The sequence below is a fragment of the Pleurodeles waltl genome, chromosome 3_1, assembly GCF_031143425.1.
Source record: "Pleurodeles waltl isolate 20211129_DDA chromosome 3_1, aPleWal1.hap1.20221129, whole genome shotgun sequence".
NCBI classification, from domain to species: domain Eukaryota; kingdom Metazoa; phylum Chordata; class Amphibia; order Caudata; family Salamandridae; genus Pleurodeles; species Pleurodeles waltl.
Window position 1 is genome coordinate 1,299,611,345 of NC_090440.1, and position 25,358 is coordinate 1,299,636,702.

General features: G+C 44.2%; 1 protein-coding gene across 3 annotated transcripts in view; it reads left to right on the forward strand.

Moving 5' to 3' along the window:
* Window positions 1-25,358, forward strand: part of MUC13 (mucin 13, cell surface associated) — a 648,793-nt gene that overhangs the window by 86,692 nt on the left and 536,743 nt on the right. For 2 of the 3 annotated variants that reach the window (XM_069224633.1, XM_069224636.1), the window contains one exon: window positions 10,190-10,234. The exons of the other annotated variant lie outside the window; for it this stretch is intronic. In XM_069224633.1, the coding sequence (XP_069080734.1) occupies window positions 10,190-10,234 (45 nt within the window). The remainder of the gene's footprint in view (window positions 1-10,189; window positions 10,235-25,358) is intronic. 3 annotated transcript variants of the gene reach the window in all.

The following is a 25,358-nucleotide window of genomic DNA, read 5'->3' on the forward strand; positions in this document are numbered from 1 at the left end:
ATGCTTGCACTGTGCCACTTTGCACCCCCTTGCGCCACATTATGCCTGTGCCAGGCATAATGTATGCAAGGGGGGGTGTTCCCATGCAGGGAGGCCGGTAAAAATGGCGCAGTGAAATTTACTTTCACTGCACCATTCTTAGCATCCTTTTTAACTGCTGCTCAGAGCAGGCGTTAAAATGATGTGCCCATTACTTTCAATGGGCCTCCCTTTGCTTTTCAGGATTAGCGCCACAATTTATGCCACTAAATCTGCAAAGTACCACAATAGCGTCATAAATTCTAATGCTATTGAGCTAATGTGCGCCATGGTGTCATTAGGGAGATGCAAGAGGGCGCAAGAAAAGTAGCCTATCACAGCTGATGCACCATTTTCATGTAAATTTAGCCCTAAGACTGTGCAAGCTGGAATAAGCAGGTGGCAAATAAATGAGGCATCAGGCCTGCACTGTGCTCCACCTGTCTGATCATGCAAGCCACCTCTTTAATTTGTTGATTGTTGCATGTGAGCATGCTTGTGTGTGCACCTGTGTGCATTTGTTTGTGTGTCAGGACTTGTCTTAGAAGGTCCGTGAGCCACAAGCAAGGATTACAAACATAAAATCCTTTTTCCATCTGACACATGAAGATCAAGCAACAGATTAGCCAGAGAGAACAGGCATTGAAGATTGACGTAAGGCAAGTGGCCCTAAGTCTTTTACTTGGTGAAGGTACTGGCTTGGGTTGGAGAAACATGACATTATTCTGACTTGAGTGATCTTGTGGGTGGTTGCTAACTGGTCAAGCACATAGTGAATAAAGGAATGGCAATTTATAACACTGGTCGGGCTAATAGGTGAAGGGGTGACCACATTTCAGACAGGCCCATCAAAACTTGGAAATGGGACACAGTAGTGACCTGTTTAAGATGGGGCAATCCCTTTTGTCACAAGCAGAGATAGCAGTTTAAGCCAATATATGTAACCATTGATCTGGGTATATCACCTTTAAGCAGTTACCATGCTTTTGGTCTCTGTTATCCTCAGGTAGTTGTTTCAACGAGCATCAGCAATTTGTGGCTTGGTCACTAAGTTGCAGGTAAGAGGGCTTGGGCTTCCTCTTTTACTCAACCACTCATTGTTACAGTGCATTTTTGTGAGTGCTGCCATTGATGGCTGTTTTTAGGCTCCGTTAGGGGTGTGCTTGGATGGTATTCCACACAAGCAGCCAATTATGGTCACCAGAGGAGATAGATCTGAACTGATGCAGCGTCACAGGCCAAGCATTTTATTTCTTTGGTGGTGCATGTCCATTGCATAGAGTTCCATATAATTATTAGTGTTCCATATTTTCGGGATGACCTTCCTAGTAACCAGGGTTCAGCTTTCTGCCCACTCTTCTGCAATTATTAAATTGCTACTTCCATTTGCGCAGCATACACTTTCTAGAACTCCATACACCCACCACACTCCTACATTTGTAATTGGGTGACCCTAGACTTGTGTCAGAAAGCTACTTTTAGTTTGACCGACTGGTGACCTCAAATTATTTGTACCAGATAGATAAAGCAGGGTTTGACTCAGTGCATGCATTGATCAGCTCTCCATGCCTCACATGGAATGCATGTAGAGTCCCATGGGGATTGGGGCTTAGAGAGCTTGACGACATGTGAAAAGCTCATAGATGGCATTGAGCTAGAATGTGAAGTGAAGTCATGAGTGCCTCCCAAAAGCTGTTCTGTTCACTCTGGTTGGGAAGCGTAAATATCATTTTGCATTAATCTATACCTGCATGCGGGGCAAATGCTATCTCTTCATTGTCGCACTCACTTCTTTGATTGGAGAACCCATGCTTGTTGAGTTTTGTGAAGAAACACTGTGCAAGGAGGGAAAAGCAGGAGCTAGGTAAATGTGGCCACACACAATGGTTCTGGTTGTTCTCTGTCTACCAGATTGAGAGAAGGTTCTTTCTGTTTTTGACTAATGTGTCCACAACTGTATGCCACCAGTACAGGCACTAGTAAGCGTGGTTTATTTGAACCTTGAAAGGCACTTCACATTCAAACCTGTTAAGGGCAGGAGTAATTCATTACAGCTTTCCAGCAGTACTCGTAGGATCCTGCGATTGATAGATCTCCCCGGACATTCTTAGAATCCTTTATAATTCTGAATAAAATCAGAAATTTACTCCAAGCAGAGGAAAACTACAAGGCTAATATTCAGATTTTTTGTGTGTAATGTGGCCATATTTTAAGCAACCTCTATTGGTGGCATAACTCAATGATTGGTTTATATATTGTGTACCAGGGGAAAGTTGTGGAATGCACACAGCCTGTGCCACTTCTCAACTTCCTCCTCTTCTCTTATGTTATATGGGGCATATTTAAGAAAAGTGGCGCTGCAGACAGTGCAGCGCCACTTTTCTTGCACCCTTTACTGCCCCCCCTACAGCCACCATGTGTGCACCGTATTTAAAATATGGCGCACCATGACGCAGGGTAAGGGGAAATAGTGTAATTTTTGATGATGCTATTGATGTACTCTGCAGGAGTAGTGCCAAAATTGTGACTCTACTCCTGCAGAGTACATAGGGGCCCATTGTAAATAATGGATGCCCCCCTTTTAATGCCTACTCTGAGCAGGCGTTAAAAATGCTGGAAAAAATGACGCAAGGATATCTCTTAGATTCCCTTGTGCCATATTTTCAGCCCCCCTAACAGAGGCGCATTGTAAATAATGCTGTGCCCCTTTTTAATGCCTGCTCTGAGCAGGTGTTAAAAATCCTGATAACAATGATGCAAAGAAATCTCTTAGATTTCCTTGTGTCATTTTTCCGGCCCCCCTAATGGGGGAAAGATCCATTGCATACATTATGTCTGGCGCAGCCATAATGTAGCGCAAAGGGTTACAAAGTGGCGCAATGCATGCATTGCGCCACTTTGTAAATATGGCGCAGGGATTTTGGCCATCTAGCGAAACATTAGCAGAATTTTTTTTTACCATAATGTATAGGTAGATGGCGCTAGGGGATCTTAAATATGCCCCTAAATGTCTTGTTTGTCAGCTTGCACTCATTTTTACATGTCAGCACATGTTTTACGCACTGAAGCAGCAATATTCCATGTAGGCCGTCATTGACTGCACACGTTTAACCTGATTTTTTTACTGTTCTGCTCAGGGGCGTGGCTTTCTCTGTAAGATTTGGTAGGGGAGCTTCAGATTTTGAAACAATTACGCTGGCCTATAATGTTGAAATCGATTACATGATAAGCTGGTGCACAAGAGAGCTTAGGGGCAACAGAAAGGGAGAGGAATGCAGGGGCATATTTAAGAACCCCTTAGCGCCCCCTACCGCCACCATGGGTGCCCCGTATTTAAAATACTGTGCACCATGGCGCAGCGTAGGTGACAATAGCATCAGTTTTTGTTTACGCTATTGAAGTACTCTGCAGGAGTAGCGTCAAAATGTTGGCGCTACTCCTGCAGAGTACATTGGCGGCTCATTGTAAATAGTGGTGTGCCCCCTTTTAATACCTACTCTGAGCAGGCGTTAAAAGTGCTGGAAAAAATGACGCAAGGATATCTCTTAGATTTCCTTGTGCCATTTTTTCAGTCCCCTTAACAGGGGAACGCCCCCTTTGCATACATTATGCCTGGCGAGGCATAATGTAGTGCAAAGGATTACAAAGTGTTATGCATGCATTGTGCCACTTTGTAAGTATGGTGCAGCGCTTTTGGCCTTCTAATACCAGATTAGTGTAAAAAAATGACGCTAATGTGGCGTTGGGATAGCGCTAGGGGCTCTTAATATGCCCTGCATATTAGTAGGTGCACTAGGTAAGAGAAAGCATTTTGTGCAATAACCAACACTTTTAAGTATTCCCAAACAGATTGAGGGAGAGGGTGTGTGTAGCTTTTGTTTCTGTTTGTAAAAGTTCTGGTGAAATAACACACGATACCGCACCATACCTGACTAAAAGCCCCTGTACCCAACAATTTATCACAATAAACCTTTGCTAGGGGGGGTGTAACAGCCCCCCTGCACCCACCCAAAGCTACGCCCATAGTCTTCTCTATTTTGATAAATTCTTCTGTTTCTGTGAAGCAGCAAATCATGAAGAAATATTAACTGAAAGATGATCACCATACATAGATTGGTGATGGCTCGGATGACATTATATCCAAGTCAATAGTATTGAACTACACTTATCAGTGCATCTACTACATCGCCTGTCCTTGCATCATCAAGGGAAATATACAATTATTATTCTACCTCAACATCTACTAATCTAGATGGTGTAGTCAATACAGCGGATGCGATATTGTTATGCCATATAATGCACACTAAACAGTGGCGTTATATCACAAAATGCTAGATGAATGTATAAATTAAACAATTTAAAAAATAACACTCTTAGAACAGAGCAAAATAGGCTTTGGTTGTTGTTAACATTTGCAGATGTGGAGATGTGTTTACGTATTTTATACTTAAAATCTACCTTCGCATTAGAAATATTAGCTATCACATCTTGAGATCTGTAACATGTCAGGGAAAACTAGGCCTGCTTATCAACAAAGCAGCGGATAAAATAAAGTATCCAGCATATATTACTTTATATACAGTTGTATAAAACTGTACAGTCTAAACGTGTCTAAAGATAATGTCTGGGAGGCCATTAGGTAAAGCAGTGTCAAAACAGCACACCAAAAGGAAGGTAACTACCGATCTTTTTACAAAATAGTCAAGCCACATGAACTGTAAGGTGTTGACGCGAAGAAAAGAAAAACATTATGTGCCGTATTTATACTCCGTTTGCGCCGAATTTGCGTCGTTTTTTTCGACGCAAATTCGACGCTAAACTAACGCCAACTAACGCCATATTTATACTATGGCGTTAGAGGCGTATAGCGCCAAAGTTCCCGGAATGTGCGTCATTTTTTAGCGTGAACCCCTTCCTTGCGTTAATGATATGCAAGGGAGGCGTTCCCGTCTAAAAAATGACTCCCAGGCCTTTACGTGGTATTTATACTCCCGGGCAAAAGAGACGCCCGGGAGTGGGCGTGGCTAAAAACGGCGCATTTGCGCCGCTTTTTAACGCCTGGGTCAGGCATGGCGTTAAGGGACAAGTGGGCTCAAAATGAGCCCAGAGTGCCCTCCCCTGCCCCCAGGGACCCCCCCTGCCACCCTTGCCCACCCCAGGAGGACACCCAAGGCTGGAGGGACCCACCCCAGGGACATTCAGGTAAGTTCAGGTAAGTATTATTATTATTTTTTTTAATAATTTTTTTTGGCATAGGGGGGCCTGATTTGTGCCCCCCTACATGCCACTATGCCCAATGACCATGCCCAGGGGACAGAAGTCCCCTGGGCATGGCCATTGGGCAAGGGGGCATGACTCCTATCTTTACAATGATAGGAGTCATGTTGATGGGGGATGGGCGTCGTTAAAAAATGGCGCAAGTCGGGTTAAGACGATTTTTTTGCCTCAACCTGACTTGCCCCATTTTAAGACGCCCTAACGTCATTTTTGCCCAACGCCGGCGCTGCCTGGTCTACGTGGTTTTTTTCCACGCACACCAGGCAGCGCCGGTCTGCTTGCGCCGGCTAACGCCATTCCATAAATACGGCGCCCGCATGGTGCTTCAGAATGGCGTTAGACGGCGCAAAATTTTTTGACGCTAAACTGCGTTAGCGCAGTTTAGCGTCAAAAAGTATAAATATGGGCCTAACTGACTCAATGTGTTTATTTTGTGCTCCAAAAAATAAAAAACAGCACATGCTGACAAAAAAACTGATCAATGCAATAATAATAATAATAATATTATTATCAAAGATCGAACTCGGAGCTGTAAGGAGCGCCGCAGTTTGCAGAGTGCACTCAGAAAGATGAGTAAGGAAAGCAGGGCAGCTAGAAACTACTATGTCATAGTAAAATCGTATTTACACCATGGAAGGGCATTAACAACACCACATAGACTTGGATGCGTTCTTGGGCGTTCCTCGCTCGCTTTGTCTCTAAATTGCTGTTATTTATGGGTTATGTGGATGTAAAACGGAGCAAGGTTAGTGCTGTACAGAGTCAAAGGCAAGCACACAGCCAACAAGTGAAGAGAGTGGAAGCAGCTTACTCTATTGTTACTTCACTGTGATGGAGTGTTGTTTAAAGAAGTGTGTCTACAACTCTTCAGTACATTGGAGCAGCGTAGGGGTAGTCCTTATTGACACTGGGGTTATTTTTTTTTTTTTTTAAGTCAGAGCTGGTACCAGGACATCTTTGTGTTTTTGACAATTTTCATGTGATGTTCCGCTTTGATACCTTATACTAAGTTTTGAAATCAAAAGATCAAATAATAACACAGGGTCTGAGAAAGTGTGCATGTAGTAACTCATACAAACGTCACCTGCAAAGGGAAAAAGTGTAATTAACCAGTGTGAGAAATTGGGCTGTTGGTTGACTGGGGTGTGTGTCATGGTCAAGCAGCAACCACAATCCCTGTCAGGTTGAGGCAGAAGCCTACCTTAAATTTACCTGTACACAGCCCTCTATTGGATGGACATAGAGCAGTCAGGCTGAACCTGGAGGCAACGTGTAAAATATTTGTGCAAAACTTCAAACAGTAATTAAAAGGATGCCACACATAATTACAAAAATAGAACTTTTTTAATAAATTTAAAAACATGACCAAACAACTTAAATCCAATTTGTAGAACTGAGATATAGATCAAAATAGGACCAAAAAGCACAAAGAACCAATTGTGGATATTTAGTTGCGCCTGACCGGGACAAAGTTACAAGCTGAGGTCAACCAAGATGGAGTGTGGGCTGGTTAGTGGAACTAAATTAGGCCTGCTGAACAAAGTACCTTAAATCCTGGTTTGCGGAGAGGTGCAAGGATCAGCATCAAAGATGCATTGTGCAGCCAAAAGATGCGTCATTTCCAGGATGCGGCGAGGCTGCGATGTGTAGAACCTGCGCCATTGTCGCTGATCTAGTTGACGAGAATTCCAATGCAATGTCTGGCTTCGAGGTTGCGGTGCACAGTCAAGGCAATGTGTTGGTTACAAGGGGCTGTAAGGATGCGATTCGGTGTCCGATGTAGTTATTGAGGCTGCTATCAATGAGGGATGCGAGGGCCTGCACTGAGAATGCATTGCCCAGTCTGAATGATGCAGTGGTTCTGAAAAGCTGAGATATGGGCCTTTGGGATGGGTCCAAACCAGACAGCAGCTGGGATGTGTTTGTTCTGCTATGGTTTATGCCGAATAGCAGAGGAGATGTATTGATTGCTAGATTCACAGAGGCTAGCAGAGCACCTCAAGCCCACTTTGAAGGGTCCAGGACTAGAGTAGCACCACTTGGCAGGGTAGACTCACAGATGCCAGAGTCTAGGTGCAAGTACAAGGTTGTTTGAAGCTTCTTATGTCCCTGAGGTTTTAAATGAGGAGGCCAACCAACTAGCCCTTGGGGTCATTCTGGGTTCAAGAGATATAGGTCCAGTCCTTCTCATCCAGGCAAGAGGGCAGCAGGTCAGCTTGGCAGCAGCAACCACAATCCCTTTCAGGGTGAAGCACAAGCCAAGGCCAATTTAACCTGTGCTCAACGATGTGGTAGCTTGGCACAGAGCAGTAAAGCTTAACTTAGATGCAATCTGTAAAGTATTTGTGCAACACTTCAAACAGTAATAAAACTTAAAAAAACACACAAAAAAATCCCACATCAAATTAGAAAAATAGAACTTTCTTTAATAAATAAGATGACCAAAACAACAAATATCCAATTAGTAGAACCAGAGATATTCATTTTTAAAGATTTAGGTCAAAATAGAACCAAAAAGCACAAAGATCCACCTGTGGATATCTGTTCGCTGAGGACCAGGACAAAGTCACAAGTTCAGGCCAACTGCAATGGAGCGTGGGCCCGCTACAGGGACCCAATTAGGACTGCAGAACCAAGTACCTTAAATCCTGGTTTGGGGAGTCCTATGAGGATCCGGTTCAAAGTTGTGTCGTGCAGCCGAAGCTCTGCGTCTGTTCTGAGATGCGGCGTGGCTGCGATGCCTGGGCCTGCATTTTCCTCATGTATTCCATTAACGGGGCTTGTGAAGCAAAGTTAAGTGCCGATGTGTCAGGTCCAAGGAGAGGCAAGGATGCAATGCGGAGTGTGTCGTAGTCAAGACTGCTGTTGAACAGAGATGCAAGGGCCTGCGTTGAGGATGCGTCATGCAGTCAGGGTGATGCGGCGGTTCCGGGGAGCTGCACTTCAATGCAGCCTTTCTGATGGGTCTAATCCACGCAGCAGCAGGATGCTTGGGTTCTGCCTGAGTTTGCGCCACACAACAGAGGAAGTGCATCGGTTCTGCTAGAGCCACAGAAGATGGCATAGCACCTTAAGCTCACTTTCAAGGATCTGGGTTTTGGGATCAAGAGATGCAGGTCTAGTCCTTCTCTCCCAGGCAAGAGGGCAATAGACATGGGGCAAGCACTGCAGGACAGCGATTGCCTGAGGGCAGCAGCCCAGTCATTGTATCAGCACAGCAATATTTCTTTCTGGCAGAGTATCCACAGGTCCAGAAATGTACAGAAGAATTGATATCTGGGGCTCTATTTTATACCCTGGTACCCTGATTGTGAAAGGTGGGAGAAGCTTTAGACAGTGGTTTTGAAGTGCATGAAATCTCCTGTCTCCCTTGCTCCAGTTTCAAGCTGGCTGCAGTGACAATGCTGGGTTGTTTGTATGAAGGCAGAGCACAGGCTAGTTAGGTGTAGGTGGAGCTCTGCTTAGCTCTACCCCCATCGTGTCAGCAGATGGCCCATCCAGGCACTCCTAACCCTACTGTTATGTGACTGTGTGGGTGGAATTCACAAAGTCTGACTGTCAGTTACACCCCGTCATGTGACCCAAGACAGGCTATAGGCACAAAAGGGCTAGGGGCAGGAAAATTCTAACTTTCTAAAAGTGTCATTTACAGAATTGTAATTTAAAATCTGACTTCACCTTAAATTAGGATTTTAAATTCCAATTCCACCAAAACCAAACCTGAAATCTTTACCTGGTCCTATTTCGAAATTACACTTATATAATGTAACCAGGTAACTCAAATGCTATCCTGTTGAGGAGGTAAGCCTCCTGCTAGTGGAAAAAAATTATAGAGTTTCTCACTCCCAGGGCATATAATGCTTAAAAGTGCATGTCCGACCTTTCACGTACATGACGTAACCTCATTGTCTATCTAGAGCTTACTGTAGGGGTGATTTTTATGCAATAAAAGGAGAGTTTTAGACCTGGCAAAAAGGGATTGAAATGCCAAGTAGACATGGAAGATTAAACTGACATTGAGGCTGCAGTGGAACGCCTGGGGAATGCTTACAGTGCTACTTAAGTGGGTGGCACAATATATGCTGCAGGCCAACTGGTAGTATTTAATTTACAGGTCCTGGGTATATGGTATGCCACTACACATGAGACTTATAAGTAAACTAAATACGTCAATAAGGTATAAGTCAATTTAACCATGTTTTAGGGGGTGAGCACACACACTTCAGCACAGGACAGCAGCGGTAAAGTGCACAGAGCCCTAAAACCAACAAAAAGAAGTTCAACAAAAAGAAGGAAGTGAGGCAAACAGTTTGGAGGAAGACAACCCTAAGGCTGACAGGTCTAACAACCAGCTTTTCCTACATATGTCATCATAACTACCCTAAGTGAATATTCTTTCATCCCACTCGGAGTATCATCTCCTAACAAAAAGAAACTCAGTATCGCATCCTCAAAGTTCAATCAGACACTCTTTTCAATTAACTTTCCTGGATAATGTTTTTCATTGACAAAAAACGTTATGACTGTAACCTTTGTCTCAAGGAAACACATGCCTTTTTTAAAGAAGAATAGCTTGTGAAATCAACTATCATCGTGCATTGCAGATGGAATAAACTACTCTATGTTCTTTTTAAGTCTTCATGACATATTCTTCAATATGATTTACTTATGTGTTAAAGATTAAGAATTCATTATGCAAGTCATGATTTAAATGGGATTTTAGTAATGGTTATGGGCAGTCTAAAATCTTCAAACTGTATTGCAGGAAATGAATGACTTACTGTATTATTGGATGTTTTAAAGTTTTTAATTTTGAATATATATTTCATATGTGAGGGTTGTATGTAGGAGTTGGAGTTAATTCTACTGTGTAATTGTCTTTTTAACTTTACAGCAACACCTCACTCGCCTATGACAGGTTTAACAGAACCTACCACAGGTAATGTATAATAATCTGATAACATGATTCATGGAATGCCTTAACTATTCTTAGAAATGTATTCACTGGTTACGCACACTGTAAGAAGCTGGCTCTCTATATTGCTCACTAAAATGAAGTACACTGTGTAGTGAGTCCAGTAGACACCCAGTTGGCTTTGCTGAGACAAAGGTAGATAGGACTAATGTTCTATTTTGTGATACTGTGAGCAAACAGTTCGGCTTATCAAAGAGCTGTGTTAAGCATGTTTTACACTCAGAGGCAATAAATGAAAAACACACTCAAATATTAAATCAGCGACCAATTTAGAAAAACAACAATTCTTTTTATATATGTTTCAAACCCAAGAACTTCGTAATCAGGTAAGAAGACCTTTACGCACAAATGCTTTGCAGTTTCAGAAATCAACACTTAAGGGGTGATTCTGACCGCGGCGGACGGCGGTCGCCGCCCGCCACGTGGTCCCCGCCGAAAGACCGCTCTGCGGTCAAAAGACCGCGGCGGTCATTCTGGCTTTCCCACTGGGCTGGCGGGCGACCGCCGAAAGTCCGCCCGCCAGCCCAGCGGGAAACACCCTTCCCACGAGGACGCCGGCTCAGAATTGAGCAGGCGGAGTGGGAAGGTGCGACGGGTGCAGTTGCACCCGTCGCGAATCTCAGTGTCTGCTAGGCAGACACTGAAATTCTTTTTGGGGCCCTCTTACGGGGGCCCCTGCAGTGCCCATGCCATTGGCACTGCAGGGGCCCCCAGGGGCCCCACGGCACCCCCTACCGCCATCCTGTTCCCGGCAGGAGAACCGCCAGGAACTGGATGGCGGTAGGGGGTGTCAGAATCCCCATGGCGGCGGAGCGCGCTCCGCCGCCATGGAGGACTCTCAAGGGCAGCGGAAAGTCGGCGGGACACCGCCGACTTTCCGTTTCTGGCCGCGGCTGAACCGCCGCGGTCAGAATGCCCAGCGGTGCACCGCCAGGCTGTTGGCGGTGCTACCGCCGACCTCCGCCATGGCGGTAATTACCGCCAGGGTCAGAATGACCCCCTTAGTGTAATTTTCAGAGTTCTTTCAATGTTATCCTATTGAGGAAAACGATGTTCAGCAAACACCGGGTTAACAGTGACGTACGAGGTCAGGCTGAGGAAAAAAAGGTAAGTACTGGGCACTAATGAAAACCACACCAGTAGGTTACACCTGGCGGCAATGATGCTTCAAGTGCCCAATGGTTCTGTTAGTGCATCAGACCTTATTAAGTAAACTTACAAGGGAGACGCAAATACACCAATGGACCTTCTGACTACGCTTTGAGTTTTTCCCACCACGAACCCCGTACCAATACAAATCTACAGCGATAACAGTCAATGACATCAATAATCAGTAGAAATCAGTAATTTCCACACACCATGACCTTGCAGCCATGAATAACCACACCTTTAAGTAAAAGTTAGAATTATTATTTTCCTATATTAACAATGCTAACGTCATGTAACTTTGTCTCAAAATCAAATGATAAACATACAGAAACAATACTGGCTGTCCAAAATGGCGAAAGAGTCGCAATCTAATCAAAGCTTGAGCTACCACACATTCTAAAGTTAAAGTACAAATTAATAGCAAGAACAACTGCGCAAATGATGTAACATACATTTAGAATTCAGCAAAGAAAGGACATCAACAGTTATTACATGTGGCGAACTTCATCAGTGAGAACCCTAACTAACACCACATTAGAATAGCATGTTTGGGCTTCATGCAAAACAATTTAGTCACACAAATTTGGGACAACATCTAACTATGGCTCTACCAAAATTAGCAATGGGCACCTAGAAACAAAAGCAAATAGACATAACAGTTAGTAATATAACCTTAATACCTGTCCTCGATATGGTTCAACAAGCTGTGACAGTCTTTGTCAATAGGACATCAGTTCGGTCAGCCACACATCAGGAATCAGCATCAAAGTTCAGAAAAAGCAAAGTCTCTTTAAGCAGTTCGAAAGAATATAACTAATGGCCTAACTTCTCAAGAAGAAGGGGGAGAGAGGCTTTTCTCCTCTCTGTGCAGTCTAGATTTCCTAAAACTACTTCCCATGTCCCTATTGGTTAAAGAATCGCATGTTCGCATTTAGTCCAATGAAACTAAAATTTCCAATCTACATTTATATTAGTACATGGTTCACATATCAATAATTGGCTCCTCGTCTCCAGTTCCCATCGTTTGGCTTGTCAGGTATCAATATTGTTGCAGCTTATACTCCAGTCAGTGCATCCATTGTCTTCTCCTGGGAAGGTCAGTCCTACACACAGAACATTAAACATTGTTTCACTAGCAAGTTCATCATCTTCTAGCAAGCAGTTCTCATGAGAAAGACTTTCAGTTGCGAGTCCTTGGTCAGCACAATCTAATTCTCTAAGCATCCATTTTATATAACGCCTAAGAAATGCAGCTTGACATGAGTCCGTGGAACTTGGCCCAGACCTTGCTAAGTTAAGACCTACAGTTAATAAAGCTAATACATAATGCATAACCTTTAATATGACATATTACTAAATAATCAAACATATGCTCAACCTTTTATATTAATAAGCTATTAATAAGTACACTTTGTGAACATTGGGGGTCATGCTGGTGGGCGCACCCTCAAATGTGTGTATTGTTTTTCCTTACGTTAATACATTTTCTATGCAAATCCAACACTCAGAATACATGAATAACCATTAGTAATTTCAGCCTAAACAGTTCTCTAGGGAGTTGGAGCTCGTGAAGACAGGCTGCAGGCTCTGACTAGGAAGCGAGTTGAAGACAACAAATAGGTGAGTTGAAGACTTGGAGTTCTCAGGACATAAGTGCACCTTTGGTCCCTTTCTTCAGGGCTCAGGGGCGACGGATACTGGTGTGTTCTTAAGCATTGGGTTCTCCTTGTCCGGGAGCACTCCTGGTCAGGGGTCCTGTGTGCTGAGCGTGCAGGTGTCGTTGAGGAGTCCAACAAGGGTGGACCCAGGGTGGACTCAAGCTCAGGGGAGCAGGGGACATCGTTGGCATGGTGACCCACCTCAGATTGCATCGGGGGAATGGGTGCAGTGGTTGCTGGAGGTGTTAGGCTTTCTCTCACCACAAGGCTGCGGGTGACTTGGGTGAGTCCAAGAGAGGTGACACTCGGGTGGACTCAGACTCTGGACAGCTAGGGAACCTTTTTTTTTTTTTTCCAAAACAGATTTATTTTATTATCATTTTTGATGATAACAAAACAAAACAGTTGCATTCTCGTACAATGCCAAACAATGTCCTTTCAAAATTGAGGAGGAAAGAATACGAGGCCTGTCACATTTATCATCATTGGACTAAGATAAGAAGTCTGGCCAGTCCTATAACAAAGTATTCGAACTACAGCATTGTTCTTCCTGTCCCTCCCAGCCCCCAGTCTTCTGCCCCACTGGGTCAGTGTAGTAATCGCAATTATTGTCAGCTGAATTAATGAGTGCATTAGCTAATGCTAATGGAGCTCCTTCTGTATATAGGGGTGGTGACTCAAGTGCGCTGTGGACACTCATCCCCCCATTTATACCTCTGGGTCCTTCGGGCAGTCAAGTAGCAGCTCCCATAACTGTGCTACCTCGTTTTGACCTATCGCCCTGCATGCCTCCCTTCGCAGTAGTGCCCCCTCACACTCCACCCACCTCTCCAACTCTCGTTTCCAGGAGAGCAAGCTAGGCCCTTTGTGATCTTTCCATTTTCTAGTATTTCTCTCTTAGTCAGTTTTAGCCCTAAGTACTAGAACTTGCTATTCACCTTATTCTTGGCTGTATGGGGAAACCAATGTAGTAGGCAATGGGCTGGTGTAGTAGGGACCGTTTTTTCAGTGATTGCTACCAGAAATCTAGTGACCTCTGACAAATATGAGATCAGAACTAGACAGGCGCATAGCATGTGTAAAAAAGAGGCTCCCACAGTCCTGCATCTGGGACATGCTGCTCACGTTGCATTAAAATGTCCAATCCTCTCTGGTTTGAGATATGCCCTGTTTAAGATGTAGAAGTAAATAAGCGTAAATCTAGCGTTTCAGGAGATTCTGGGATTTCTCTCCACTATGACCTCCCAGGCCCTCTCCAGGATAAGTATATCCAAGTCCACCTCCCACTTAGCATGCAGATGGCAGTAAAGACAAATGATCGCCTTGAATGTCCCTGCTGCTTGGAGGACATAAGAGCAACAAAGATGCGAGCGGGGTTCTGCGTCCCCCATTCTCCAGTGCTTGTGGATGGTCTTCAGGGCCCCATGGAGCAGGAAATGCCTACCTGGTAAGCCAAACTCCTCTCTAAACACCTCGGAGAGGGCTAGGGTGCAGATCAAGAACTGGTCCCACAGTTTGGTAGTACACACTGCAGCCCAGGCCGCCAGTCTGTCCCATCCATGCCCAATCTTCATCAATGAAAGTATGGTAAGGGGTAATTCCGGAGAATAAGTCATCCTAATACCTGATTTCCAGATGACTTTTCCCCAACATTTCTGCATGGTTTTGTGCGCTTGCAAGGGCAATCCAGCTGGATTATTAGTTCACAGAACCAGTTTAAGTAATGTATGCTGAATGGGGACAAACCCATCTATGGGCCCCTATGGGTGTCGTCTGAATGCTAGCCATTGCTGCTTGACTGCCAGATAATATAGCTCAATATCAGGGACTGCTAACCCACCTTATGACACCAGACGCTAAGCGTAGAGAGCGCCACTCGTTGCTTTCCCAGTCCCCCATATAAATGTTGTGCTTATTGTGTCTAAGTCTGCAAAATAGCACTAAGGGACCCCAAACAGATGACAGCAAACGGGGTAAGACTACAATCTTGAGGAGGGCAACCCGTCCAACCACCAAGAGTGGGACAGTCTGCCAGAAAGCGACAGATGACTTCAAGTTACGAGAGCCGTCCCGTAATTGCCTTCCAACACATCATGAGTAGAATGAAAAATGTTGACACCCAGGTACGGCAGGCAATGGAGTTCCAATTCTAAGTACAGAGGGAGGTCTCTCAGGTCCTTGTTTTCACCAATAGGGAAGACTTCAGTCTTGTATCAATTTACCCTCAGCCGGACACCGTTGCAACATAGATCTAGCTTGTAACCGAGATCTAGCTCCCTGTAGGTCCCTCTCTGTGTCACATAACAATAGAACGAGATCGACAGCGTACATCGCTTTCCACTGTGCCACATCTTCCGCTCTGATGCCCTCTTAATAGGCCCCTGATCTGGCCTGTACCGCCAGAGGCTCCATAGCAATAGCAAATAGCAAGGAGGATAACAGGCACCCCTGGCCGGGTGCCTCTCTCCACTGCAAAGCTCTCTAAAATATATTGGCCCGTCCGCACTCTGCCCGTGGGGTGAGTATACAGGAGTCACGTCCAGAATATAAAGCCCTGGCCTATTCCCATAAGGCCTCATGTAAATAGTCCCACTAAAGGCTGTCAAACGCCTTATCAATATCAACTGCCAGGATAGCGGCTGTATTCTGCTCAATTGAGGCACCTTCAAGTATAGCCATGAGTCTTGGAATATTAAAGGCTGTGTTACATTTGGGAATAAAGCCTGTTTGGTCATGATGGATCAACTCAGTCATAAAAGGGAGAAGCCGGGAGGCCAGTATCCCGCTCAAGATTTTGTAATTGACATTGAGCATGGATAACGGTTGATATGCCCCTACTTTAGTGACTGGTTCTCTAGGCTTGAGCAGAGGAACAATCAATGCATCCCTGCTTGTTGGAGGCAAATAACCTCCTGTACGGGCCTCCTTTTATAACTTCACCAACCACAGGGCCGGCTCTGCTGCATAGGTGCTGTAAAACTCGACCATTTGGCCGTCCAAAACTGGGACTTTGCAGCAAGCCCTTCTCTTAATTGCCCCTAAGACCTCTGGCAAGGTAATCCCCTCACCCAGGGCGATAGCTTCAATGGGATCCAGTAATGGGACGACAATGTCCTGGAGAAACCGAACTCGCCTTGGACCAATCCAGAGACAGTCTGCTAGTGTAAAGGGCCCGATAAGAAGAAGCTAAACAGGCATTAAGTGCTTCTTGGGTCACTAGGGACTCTGATACTCATGATGAGTTCCCCTATCGGGGAGCCCTGGCCGGTCGGGTTAGCAAGCCACGCTAGGAGGCATTCTGCCCGGTTCCTCTCAGCATGCGTCCTTTCAGTGTATGCCTTATAGTCATAGGAGTGAAGCCATCTGGTGTTTCCACAACCTCCTCCCAGGCCTCCTGAAGCCTCTGGTTAAGGCCCAGGTGGCCTGGTTCATTTAATGCTAAGGATTGAAGTCTGGATTTCGTTCTCGAAGCAGGGTGGAACAAATCCCCACAGACTCAGAAAGGCAATGCCCCCTGATCACAACCTTAAGGCTTCCCACTCTGAGTGGAATTTCAAGACCGAACATTTGTTGGGAAGAAAAATAATTCAGTATCTCACAGAGCACTGCTTCCTGAAATGGGATGGTCTTTGAGGTCTTCCGGCTTTAGCCTCCAGGTTGGGATCGATGTAACGTGCCTGCCCCCTGTCAGCAGACCAGAACTGGGTTGTGATCTGACAGGGTGTGGGATAGGTACTCAATTCCCCCAACTGCAGCATGGGCATCTGGGGAGCACAAATAAGAGTTATGTCCTATATGAAATTTGTACATCAACAAGAAAAAAGGACAATCCCTTCCCAGGGTGTGGAGGGTGCACCAGCTATCTCGGAGTCCCCAGTGATCACACCAGTCACAGAACGGCTTTGCCGCCCGATGCATGTGCAAATCCGGCAAGGGGGTTGAGATTGGTCCAAATAAGGATCCACCACATAGTTAAAGTCCCCCCTCTGATGATCGCCTTTCCCACCAGTATATGAGAAAGCCGGGAGGTCAAGTGATCAAAAAAGGCGGGCTGATTTATATTAGGGCAATACACATTAATTAGTGAAATATATTGTCCATTTAGTTTGCCCATTATTGCCAAATGCCGACCCTTGGGGTCCATTTCAGCATGCGCTAGTGAGAAGGGCAATCCTGCCCTGAACCATATTAGCGCCCCCCTTGCATATGTAGAAAATGTTGTATAAAAAAGGTGTCCTTGCCATACTGCTGCTGAGCTGCACCTTTTTAGTGGCCATATGTGTTTCCTGCAGAAAAGCAATACCCAACCCCGCACCTTGCAGGTATGCAAACACATATATTGCTTGGTCATGGAGTGAATGTACCTAACATTCCACGATATTAGTTTATAACATTGCCTTTGAGCCATAAGCAAGTCACTTTTTGTCCACTTAGAGGGCTACCCCTCCATAGTACAAGTGGGTAGTTACCCATTAGATAACAGTGGGCCTTGTTTTCAGAGTCCTCCAGCCTGGCCTCAAGGGTCTTCAGATGAGTCTCAATAATGCTCATCTGGTTGCTAGTCTCTGCCATTACAGGAGCAATTTCCAAGAGTTCCCTCTCCATTGCAGAAACTGAGGCATCGATGGTCATCCCGTAAGAGACAATACAAAAAAATATATACACAGTTCCACTGAAAAAAAGATAGATCCCTGTATAGACCTGGGAAAGAGAAGGGGAAAGGTCACTGGGAGACCAAATATAATGGAACAAGAACCCTCATTCACCAATTGGTGACATGCTTGATCATCGGGTTAGGCTCCTCGTCAGGCCGGCGCTGCAATGCCTGATGGGCCCCACGAGGGGGCTCTTTGCCGGAGATCTTTTTACTGTAGATAGTTGCCGGTCGGTATATGCTGGTACGTAGGATTGGTATGAAAAAAGAGTGCTGTTAAAAATGGCTAGAGGTAGAAACAATTATTTATTTTGATATTAAAACTCTGTCATGATTAAAAACAAAAACGATGGGAGAGAAAAAGATAAGGTCTAGGCTCCCCTAATCTAATAAAGTGTCGCAAATACACTAACCCTCTAGTCTGGGAGTGTAGTGTGTGTGCAAGTTCAATATCCCCTGTGCTGCTTCTAAATTAAGGTCAACATGTTTCTCGCTTCTTAAATCTACAAGATCTAGTGCGATTCTTCAGGACCAATAAACCTATCTAATCCTTAAACTTTACAAAGCCTATAGGAGGTTATACCATATTTCCCAGGAATCTGGAAAACAAAGATAGAAAAGAGTAAAGCATATAAAATAGCACAAAACATCTGGTGATGTGCAATGTGAAAAACGTGGGGAGAATCAAAAAACACACAGGTGATATATCCCCTGCGTGATATGCATGTCTAAAAAGTGAGCACACAAAGGTAATAAACAAACGTTGCACACCCATGCTTACCCTCCTCGTATTAGGGCAGACGTTCCCAATCTGTGTGCCGTGGCACCCTCCAAAACTATCTAGGGGTGCCACGATGTAAATATTCAGAGTGCAATTTCTTTCGTTTTTCAAGCTGGCTTTCAAACATGTTTTGCTACAATGAAACTCCCTCTAGTACCAGTAGATGGCAGTGCGACATGCAAAATAGCACAGGAATCTGTCAGCACAGTTAACACAAACTATGAGCAATGCAGAAATAACAAGCATTTGCAATGCAATGGGTCTCGCATTTGCTCGAGTTAGAGCTATTAGCGTTGTAAATTGCTTGCCCAAATTTACTAAAGCTAGTAAACCTGGGAATGCATCAAAATGCTATCTGTTCCCCATTGAGGCGTAACAAGAAGAAATATTGTTATGCAGCAAACATAAAATGAGGACTATGGGCCAGATGTAGGAAACACTTTGCGAGTCGCAAACGGCAAAATCTGCCGTTTGCGACTCGCAAATGCGTGTTTCCTATGCAGAAACGCATTTTGCGAGTCGTTACCGACTCGCAAAATGAATTTCCGAATCGCAAATAGGAAGGGGTGTTCCCTTCCTATTTGCGAGTCGCAGTGGTATGCAACTCCATTTGCGACCACGTACGCGGTCGCAAATGGAGTCGCAGTTACCATCCACTTCAAGTGGATGGTAACCCACTCGCAAATTGGAAGGGGTCCCTATGGGACCCCTTCCAGTTTGAGACTGGACCCCAAAACATTTTTTTCAGGGCAGGGAGTGGTCCAAGGGACCACTCCCTGCCCTGAAAAAACCGAAACAAAAGGTTTCGGATTTTTTTTAAATGCAGCTCGTTTTCCCTTAGGGAAAACGGGCTACATTTAAAAAAAAAAAAACTGCTTTATTTAAAAGCAGGTCGCTAACATGGAGGTCTGCTGACGTCAGCAGGCCTCCATGTTAGCGAGTGCCTATACTCGCAATGGGGCTGCAATTTGCGACCCACCTCATGAATATTCATGAGGTGGGTCATTGCGACCCCATTGCGAGTTGCAGTCGGTGTCTGAGACACCGTACTGCATAGCAATTTGCAACTTGCAAATTGCGAGTCGCAGGGACTCGCAATTTGCAAGTCGCAAATTGCTTTTTTGCTACATCTGGCCCCTATGCCTCTAAGGATTTTATTTTTGTGCAGGAAGGTATCCCTTCCTCCACAAAACAATCTTACCATTAACACAGGCATCTGTTTTGGCGCTAGGCAGCCGCAAGTGCACCAGCGCAAGGAGAGAACTACAGAGCACCATATTTTTGTGGATATGGTGCTTTTCAGCTCACAGATCCAGCCTTAGGCTTTCATTCTGTACCAGCACCACCAGAATTTGCCACAGATGTGTGCATGCTCTACTGTGATGGTCACTGATTAAATGAACTTCTTTCATCTTGCCTTACTGAGTTGCTGTGTTACGGTAAAGGCTTTAAATACTAGGGCCACACATCTTCTGCTTTTGGCACTGCTTTTCCTACCTCATAGGTCATGAGAAGCGACCACTGAGGGCCTCAAAATGAGAGCCTGGGGTAGCAACTGCTTTATCCTGGTGAATCTTAAATGTCACAGGATACATGTAATTTGAACCAGTGAGTGTAGCTGTAAAATGTAGTGTGGATGTAAGAGACATGCATTCTTGACCATGATTCTGTAGTGTTCCATTGGGTAGCAGTTATGTCCATGATTTTGATATAATAGGTAGGTCAAAGAGCATCTGGTCCTTTGAGAGCCTAGCTCTGGTGACATGTGGATTGCGCTTGAGTAGGTGGTAGCAGGATGTTTCTGTGGTAGTTTGTTTCACTAGTCTTTGGAATAATAGCTGCAAGTATGTGCTTTGTCACATTTTGTTGCTACCTTACCACATGTGACTAGTAGACTGATTCAATGGACAGTAGGAAAGGAATGGTGCCTGGCTGGCAACAGTCTAGGTGGGAAGTGTCTGAGGAGATTCTTTAGCAGCAGGTCTAGCAAAGTGAACTGAGAGAGGATATCTGGCTAAAGGCCAGACAGTGAATGCTGAAGTTGCCTGGCTACAGCAACTTGTACTCCTACCATAACTGTGGTGTTAAAAAATACTTCAAAAAGCAAGAAAAGGGAGGGGCTTGAGGAATATGGGAGATTCTGAAAATGAGTCCTGGTCCTGTGCATAATACTCCCATCTAACATGCAAATCAAAAAGTATACACAGTTCCACTAGAAAAAAGGGGGGGGGGGAATGGATCCCTATATCTCAAAGGGAAAAAGGGAGAAGAAGGTCCCTGAAAATCCAAATAATTCAGAACAAGAGCCCTCACTCACCAATTGGTGACATGCTTCATCATTGGGCTATGCTCCTCGTAAGGCCGGCACTGTAATGCCTGACGGGCCCCACAAGGGGGCTCTTTGCTGGAGATCTTTTGACAGTAAATAGTTGCCGGTCAGTGTATATTATGGTGTAGGATTGGCATGCAAAAAAGGAAAAGTGTGCTGTTAAAAATGACTAGAGGTAAAACATAATTTATTAGGATACCTAACCTCTGGCATGATTAAAAACAAAAGTGAGGGGAGAGAACAAGGTAAGGTCTAGTCTCCCCAAAAAAAGAGAAATGTGTTAATAACTATCACTAACCCTCTCAACTTGGAGTGTAGTGTATACATGTACAGGGTTCCTTGTACTGCTATTAAATGAAGGTCAACATGTTTTTCGCTTTTTAGTCTACAAGATCTAGTGCGATTCTTCAGGACCCATAAACCTACTTATTTCTAAAGTTATCTGTAGCCTATAGTAGAGAATATCACATTATGCAGGAACCTAGAAAATAAAGACAGAAAACAGGTTATAAAAAAGCACAAAACATTCAGTGATGTGCAGTGTGCAAATTAGTAAAAATAATCAACACACTAGTGATATCTCCCCTTCGTGGTGTGCATATCTGAAAAGATGGAGAAGTAGAAAAACGGAAAAACATCAAACACAACCATGCTTACCCTCCTCGTATTAGTGGATGGGCCCCATTGAGTTAAGCACCAAGATAGCGTTGTCCAATATGGTTTCAATATGTAGATATAGGTATAAAATTGGAAGGACACTATTTGGTAAAAAGGTAAATTTAATATATTATGCCTGGCTAGACATACACACGTACTACACTGCAGACAGCCATACATATTTGTATAATGAAGTGTCCCAAAACAAACTGTCTCTTAAGGAGTCTCCAATAAAGTGGAAAATGGTGGTCTAAAATATGACAATAACATCTCAATGTTATCTAAATGTTACGTGTCCCCGAGGCATAGGAGGGCATAGTCTGAAAGGAATATTTCAAAGTAGACAGTGTGTCCGCAACAACTCATGAGCCTTAAATGAAAAATGCATTGATCTCCATGAATGTCTAACTGGACCGGCTGCAGAGCGCTGCGACATTGAACGCGCCGGATTCAAATAGAAGGACCACGCTACAAAGTCCTGGTAAGTTGCATGTTAAGCAGTGCGCCAAATCTAAAGAAAACAATGGTAGGGGGAAGTTCGAAGGGCCGCAGGGGTACTTCAGCAATCACTTACTTGAATTAATGCCACGGGTGGCGGCTACACCTGCCCCAACTCGATGCTCCCGAAAGTGTGGAGATCGGCTGGTGGGTGGAAACATTAATAGAGAAATATTAAAAATAAAAGAAGGACCAGTAAGCAAAAGGAGGAAGTGGCCATCTTGCTTGCTGTGTTGAAAGTAACATAGTAGATATTGAAAAGGGACAACTATGTCTCTAAGGCAAATGGCGGCCATATTAGACAAGGAAGATCATCCCAAATAAGATAAGAAACAGACATAAACGGCTATCAAACAGGTGGTAAGAATTGAATTGTCTGTATCAATATGGGGCATAACATTGTTAAAAAGGACTATTTTCAGAAATGGTGTCATCGTACTGTAGGCCAAATCTCTAATCAGCCCAAAGTGAATGTTATTATTATGCAGTGCCTGGTGCAAAAAAGGAGACCTCATTGTTTCTCAGGATGATGAAAGAGAGGAGGGACCTAGGCACTAAGATGAAGTCTCAACAGGAAGTGTACAGTATAAAATAACTTAGGGAAATGGCAAAGATCACGATTTGAGTAAAATTATAGATGGATAAAGTCAATCCATTCGATATCATTGTTAAGTCCCATTAAGTGTGTCCTCAATCTATAGACCCAGCGTTGTTCTTTCTCAAACAGATGAATAGTACATTCTCTGTGATCCTTAATAGTCTCCAGAATAACCCATTTGAGATCATTGGGAGTGTGATGTTGTTCTATATAATGCTTAGTCAGTTTAGTCGAGGATCTGTGGCTTCTAATAGTGCTATGGTGTTTGTTGATTCGTGTCCTGACCATTCTAGTGGTCATGCCTACGAATCGTAAACTGCAAGGACAGGTAATCATGTAGATGCAATTTTTAGTGAGACAATTTGTGTGTGTTACTAACTGCCATTTTTTTGGCTCTCCCAGATCCAATTCTTGAGTGTTAGTAGTCAGCGGGCAAATGTTACACCCTCCAGAAGGGTGATGTCCTCTAATCCCCAGCCATTGTTTGGCAGAGATTGTAAGACACATGTCCTTCTTCGTGCAGTTGCTTTATGAAATGTGACGGCTACATGTGATACTAATTTGTGTTATGTGGTAGAAATAATAGACATCCTTCTTTCACACTGAAGTGAAATGATTAGAGTTGTGTATGTATGGGTTAGAGTGCACCATAAGCCTCAGTTCTGAGGAGGTTTACAGTCTAAAAGGTTGTGTAGCAAATCAAGATAGATATAGTTTAGTGGTTATATCCCTAATGTGGTGTGCCTTGCCTGTATATAGAAGTAGTTCATCTGTATGCTGTTTCACATGATGCTGTCCTCGGAGAGTATCTATTGAGAGCTATGAACAAAGACTGTGCAAGCTGGAATAAGTAGTCAGCAAACAGATGAGGCATCAGGCACCGGGTCTCCACTGTGTTCCACCCATCTCATCACGCAAGACACCTCTTTAATTTGTTGATGGTTGCACATGTGCATACATGTGTATGTGCTTGTGCATGTGTTTGTGTGTCAGGACTTTGCTTTAAAGGGCCGTAAACCATGAGCAAGGATTACAAACATAACATCCCTTTCTATATTACATATGAAGATCAAGCAACACCATAGGCCAAGAGAACAGGCAGTTAACATTGATGGAAGACGAGTGACCCAGTCTTTTAGTTCGGTGAAGGTACTGGCTTGGGCTGGCAGTTGTATCTGTGTGGTGACATTATTGTGACTTGAGTAATCTTAGGGTGGTTGCTAATTGATCAAGCATCTAGAGAATAAAGTAATGGCAATTTAGAACACTGGTCAGGACAGTAGATCAAGGTGTGACTGTATCTCCGACAGGCCCATCAGGTCTTGGAAGTGGTACACAGTAGGGAGCAGGTTAAGATGTGGCAATCACTTTTGGCACAAGCAGAGATGTCATTTTAAACCCAAGATATGTGGCCAGTGATCTGGGTATGTCACCTTTGAACAGTAAGAATGGTTCCGTTGGTCTCAGTAATTGTCAGGTGTTTGTTTCAAAGAACATCTGCAATTTGTGGCTTTGTACCTAACTTGCAGGTTGGAGGGCTTGGGTTTCCTCTTTTGCTCAACCACTCATTGTTGCACAGTTAATATTTTTGAGTGCTGCCATAGGTGACTGTTTTTAGGCTTTGTTAGGGGTGTGCTTGGGTGGTACCGACCACAAGCAGCCAATCCTGGTTATCAGAGGAGATAGATATGAACTGGTGCAGTGTCAGATCAGGGTCACCGGATTGCACTTCTTCAATGTGTAGTGTTTTCTTGAGAGTTCCCATCTGCCTTTACACTTCTCCATTGACTTGTGGACAGTGTGGTGATAGACTCCAGTGAATAATCTTGTTGAAATTTTCTTCCTTGAAAAAAGGACTATTGTCACTGTTTAGTTCTCATTAGTGCCTATGTTTCCTGCGTTCGGCTGTTTAACAGAGCACAGCTTTCTATGGGATCCTGTTAGCCTAGGTGCTGATTGGAAATACGATGTAAAGGTTTATTTTCCACAGGCCAACCATTATATTCTTTTGGTGGTACATATCCATTGAACAAAGTATCCATATAATTATTAGCTTTCCATATTTTTGGATGACCTCCCTAGTTACCAGGGTTCACCTTTATCTCCACTCTTCTGCGATTTTTCAGTCCATACTTCCAGTTACGCAGCACAAGCTTTATAGAACTCCATACACCCATCCTACATTTTTGATTGGGTGACCCCAGACTTGTGTCAGAAAGCTACTTTTAATTTGACCAACTGGTAACCTCAAGTGATTTAATACCAGATATATTAAGGAGGGTTTGACTCAGTGCATGCATTGATCAGCCCTCCATGCCTCAAATGGAATGCATGTAGAGTCCCACGGGGATTGGGGCTCAGAGAGCTTGACGACATATGAAAAGTTCATAGATGGCATTGAGCTTGAATGTGAAGTGAAGCCATGAGTGCCGCCTATTAGTTAATAGCATGCCGGGGCAAGAGCTACCTCTTCATCATCGCACTCACTTATTTCAATGACGAAGGGGCGTAGCTTCAGGGCGAGTGTTTGTGGTGTTACACCCCCCTAATAAATGTATTTTCTGGTAAATAGTTGGGTTCTTGTGCTTTTAGTCGGGTATGGTGAAGTGTCTGTTGGATTTCACCCGAATAATTTACATTCACGCAGTCAAAAAGACACACACAGTCGCTCCCTCACTCTGTTCTGAAAATCTTCAGAATGTTTATATTACAAAATATTGCGGTTGCTGTCCAGGCCCCAATATCAATCCGCATTTCTCTAGCC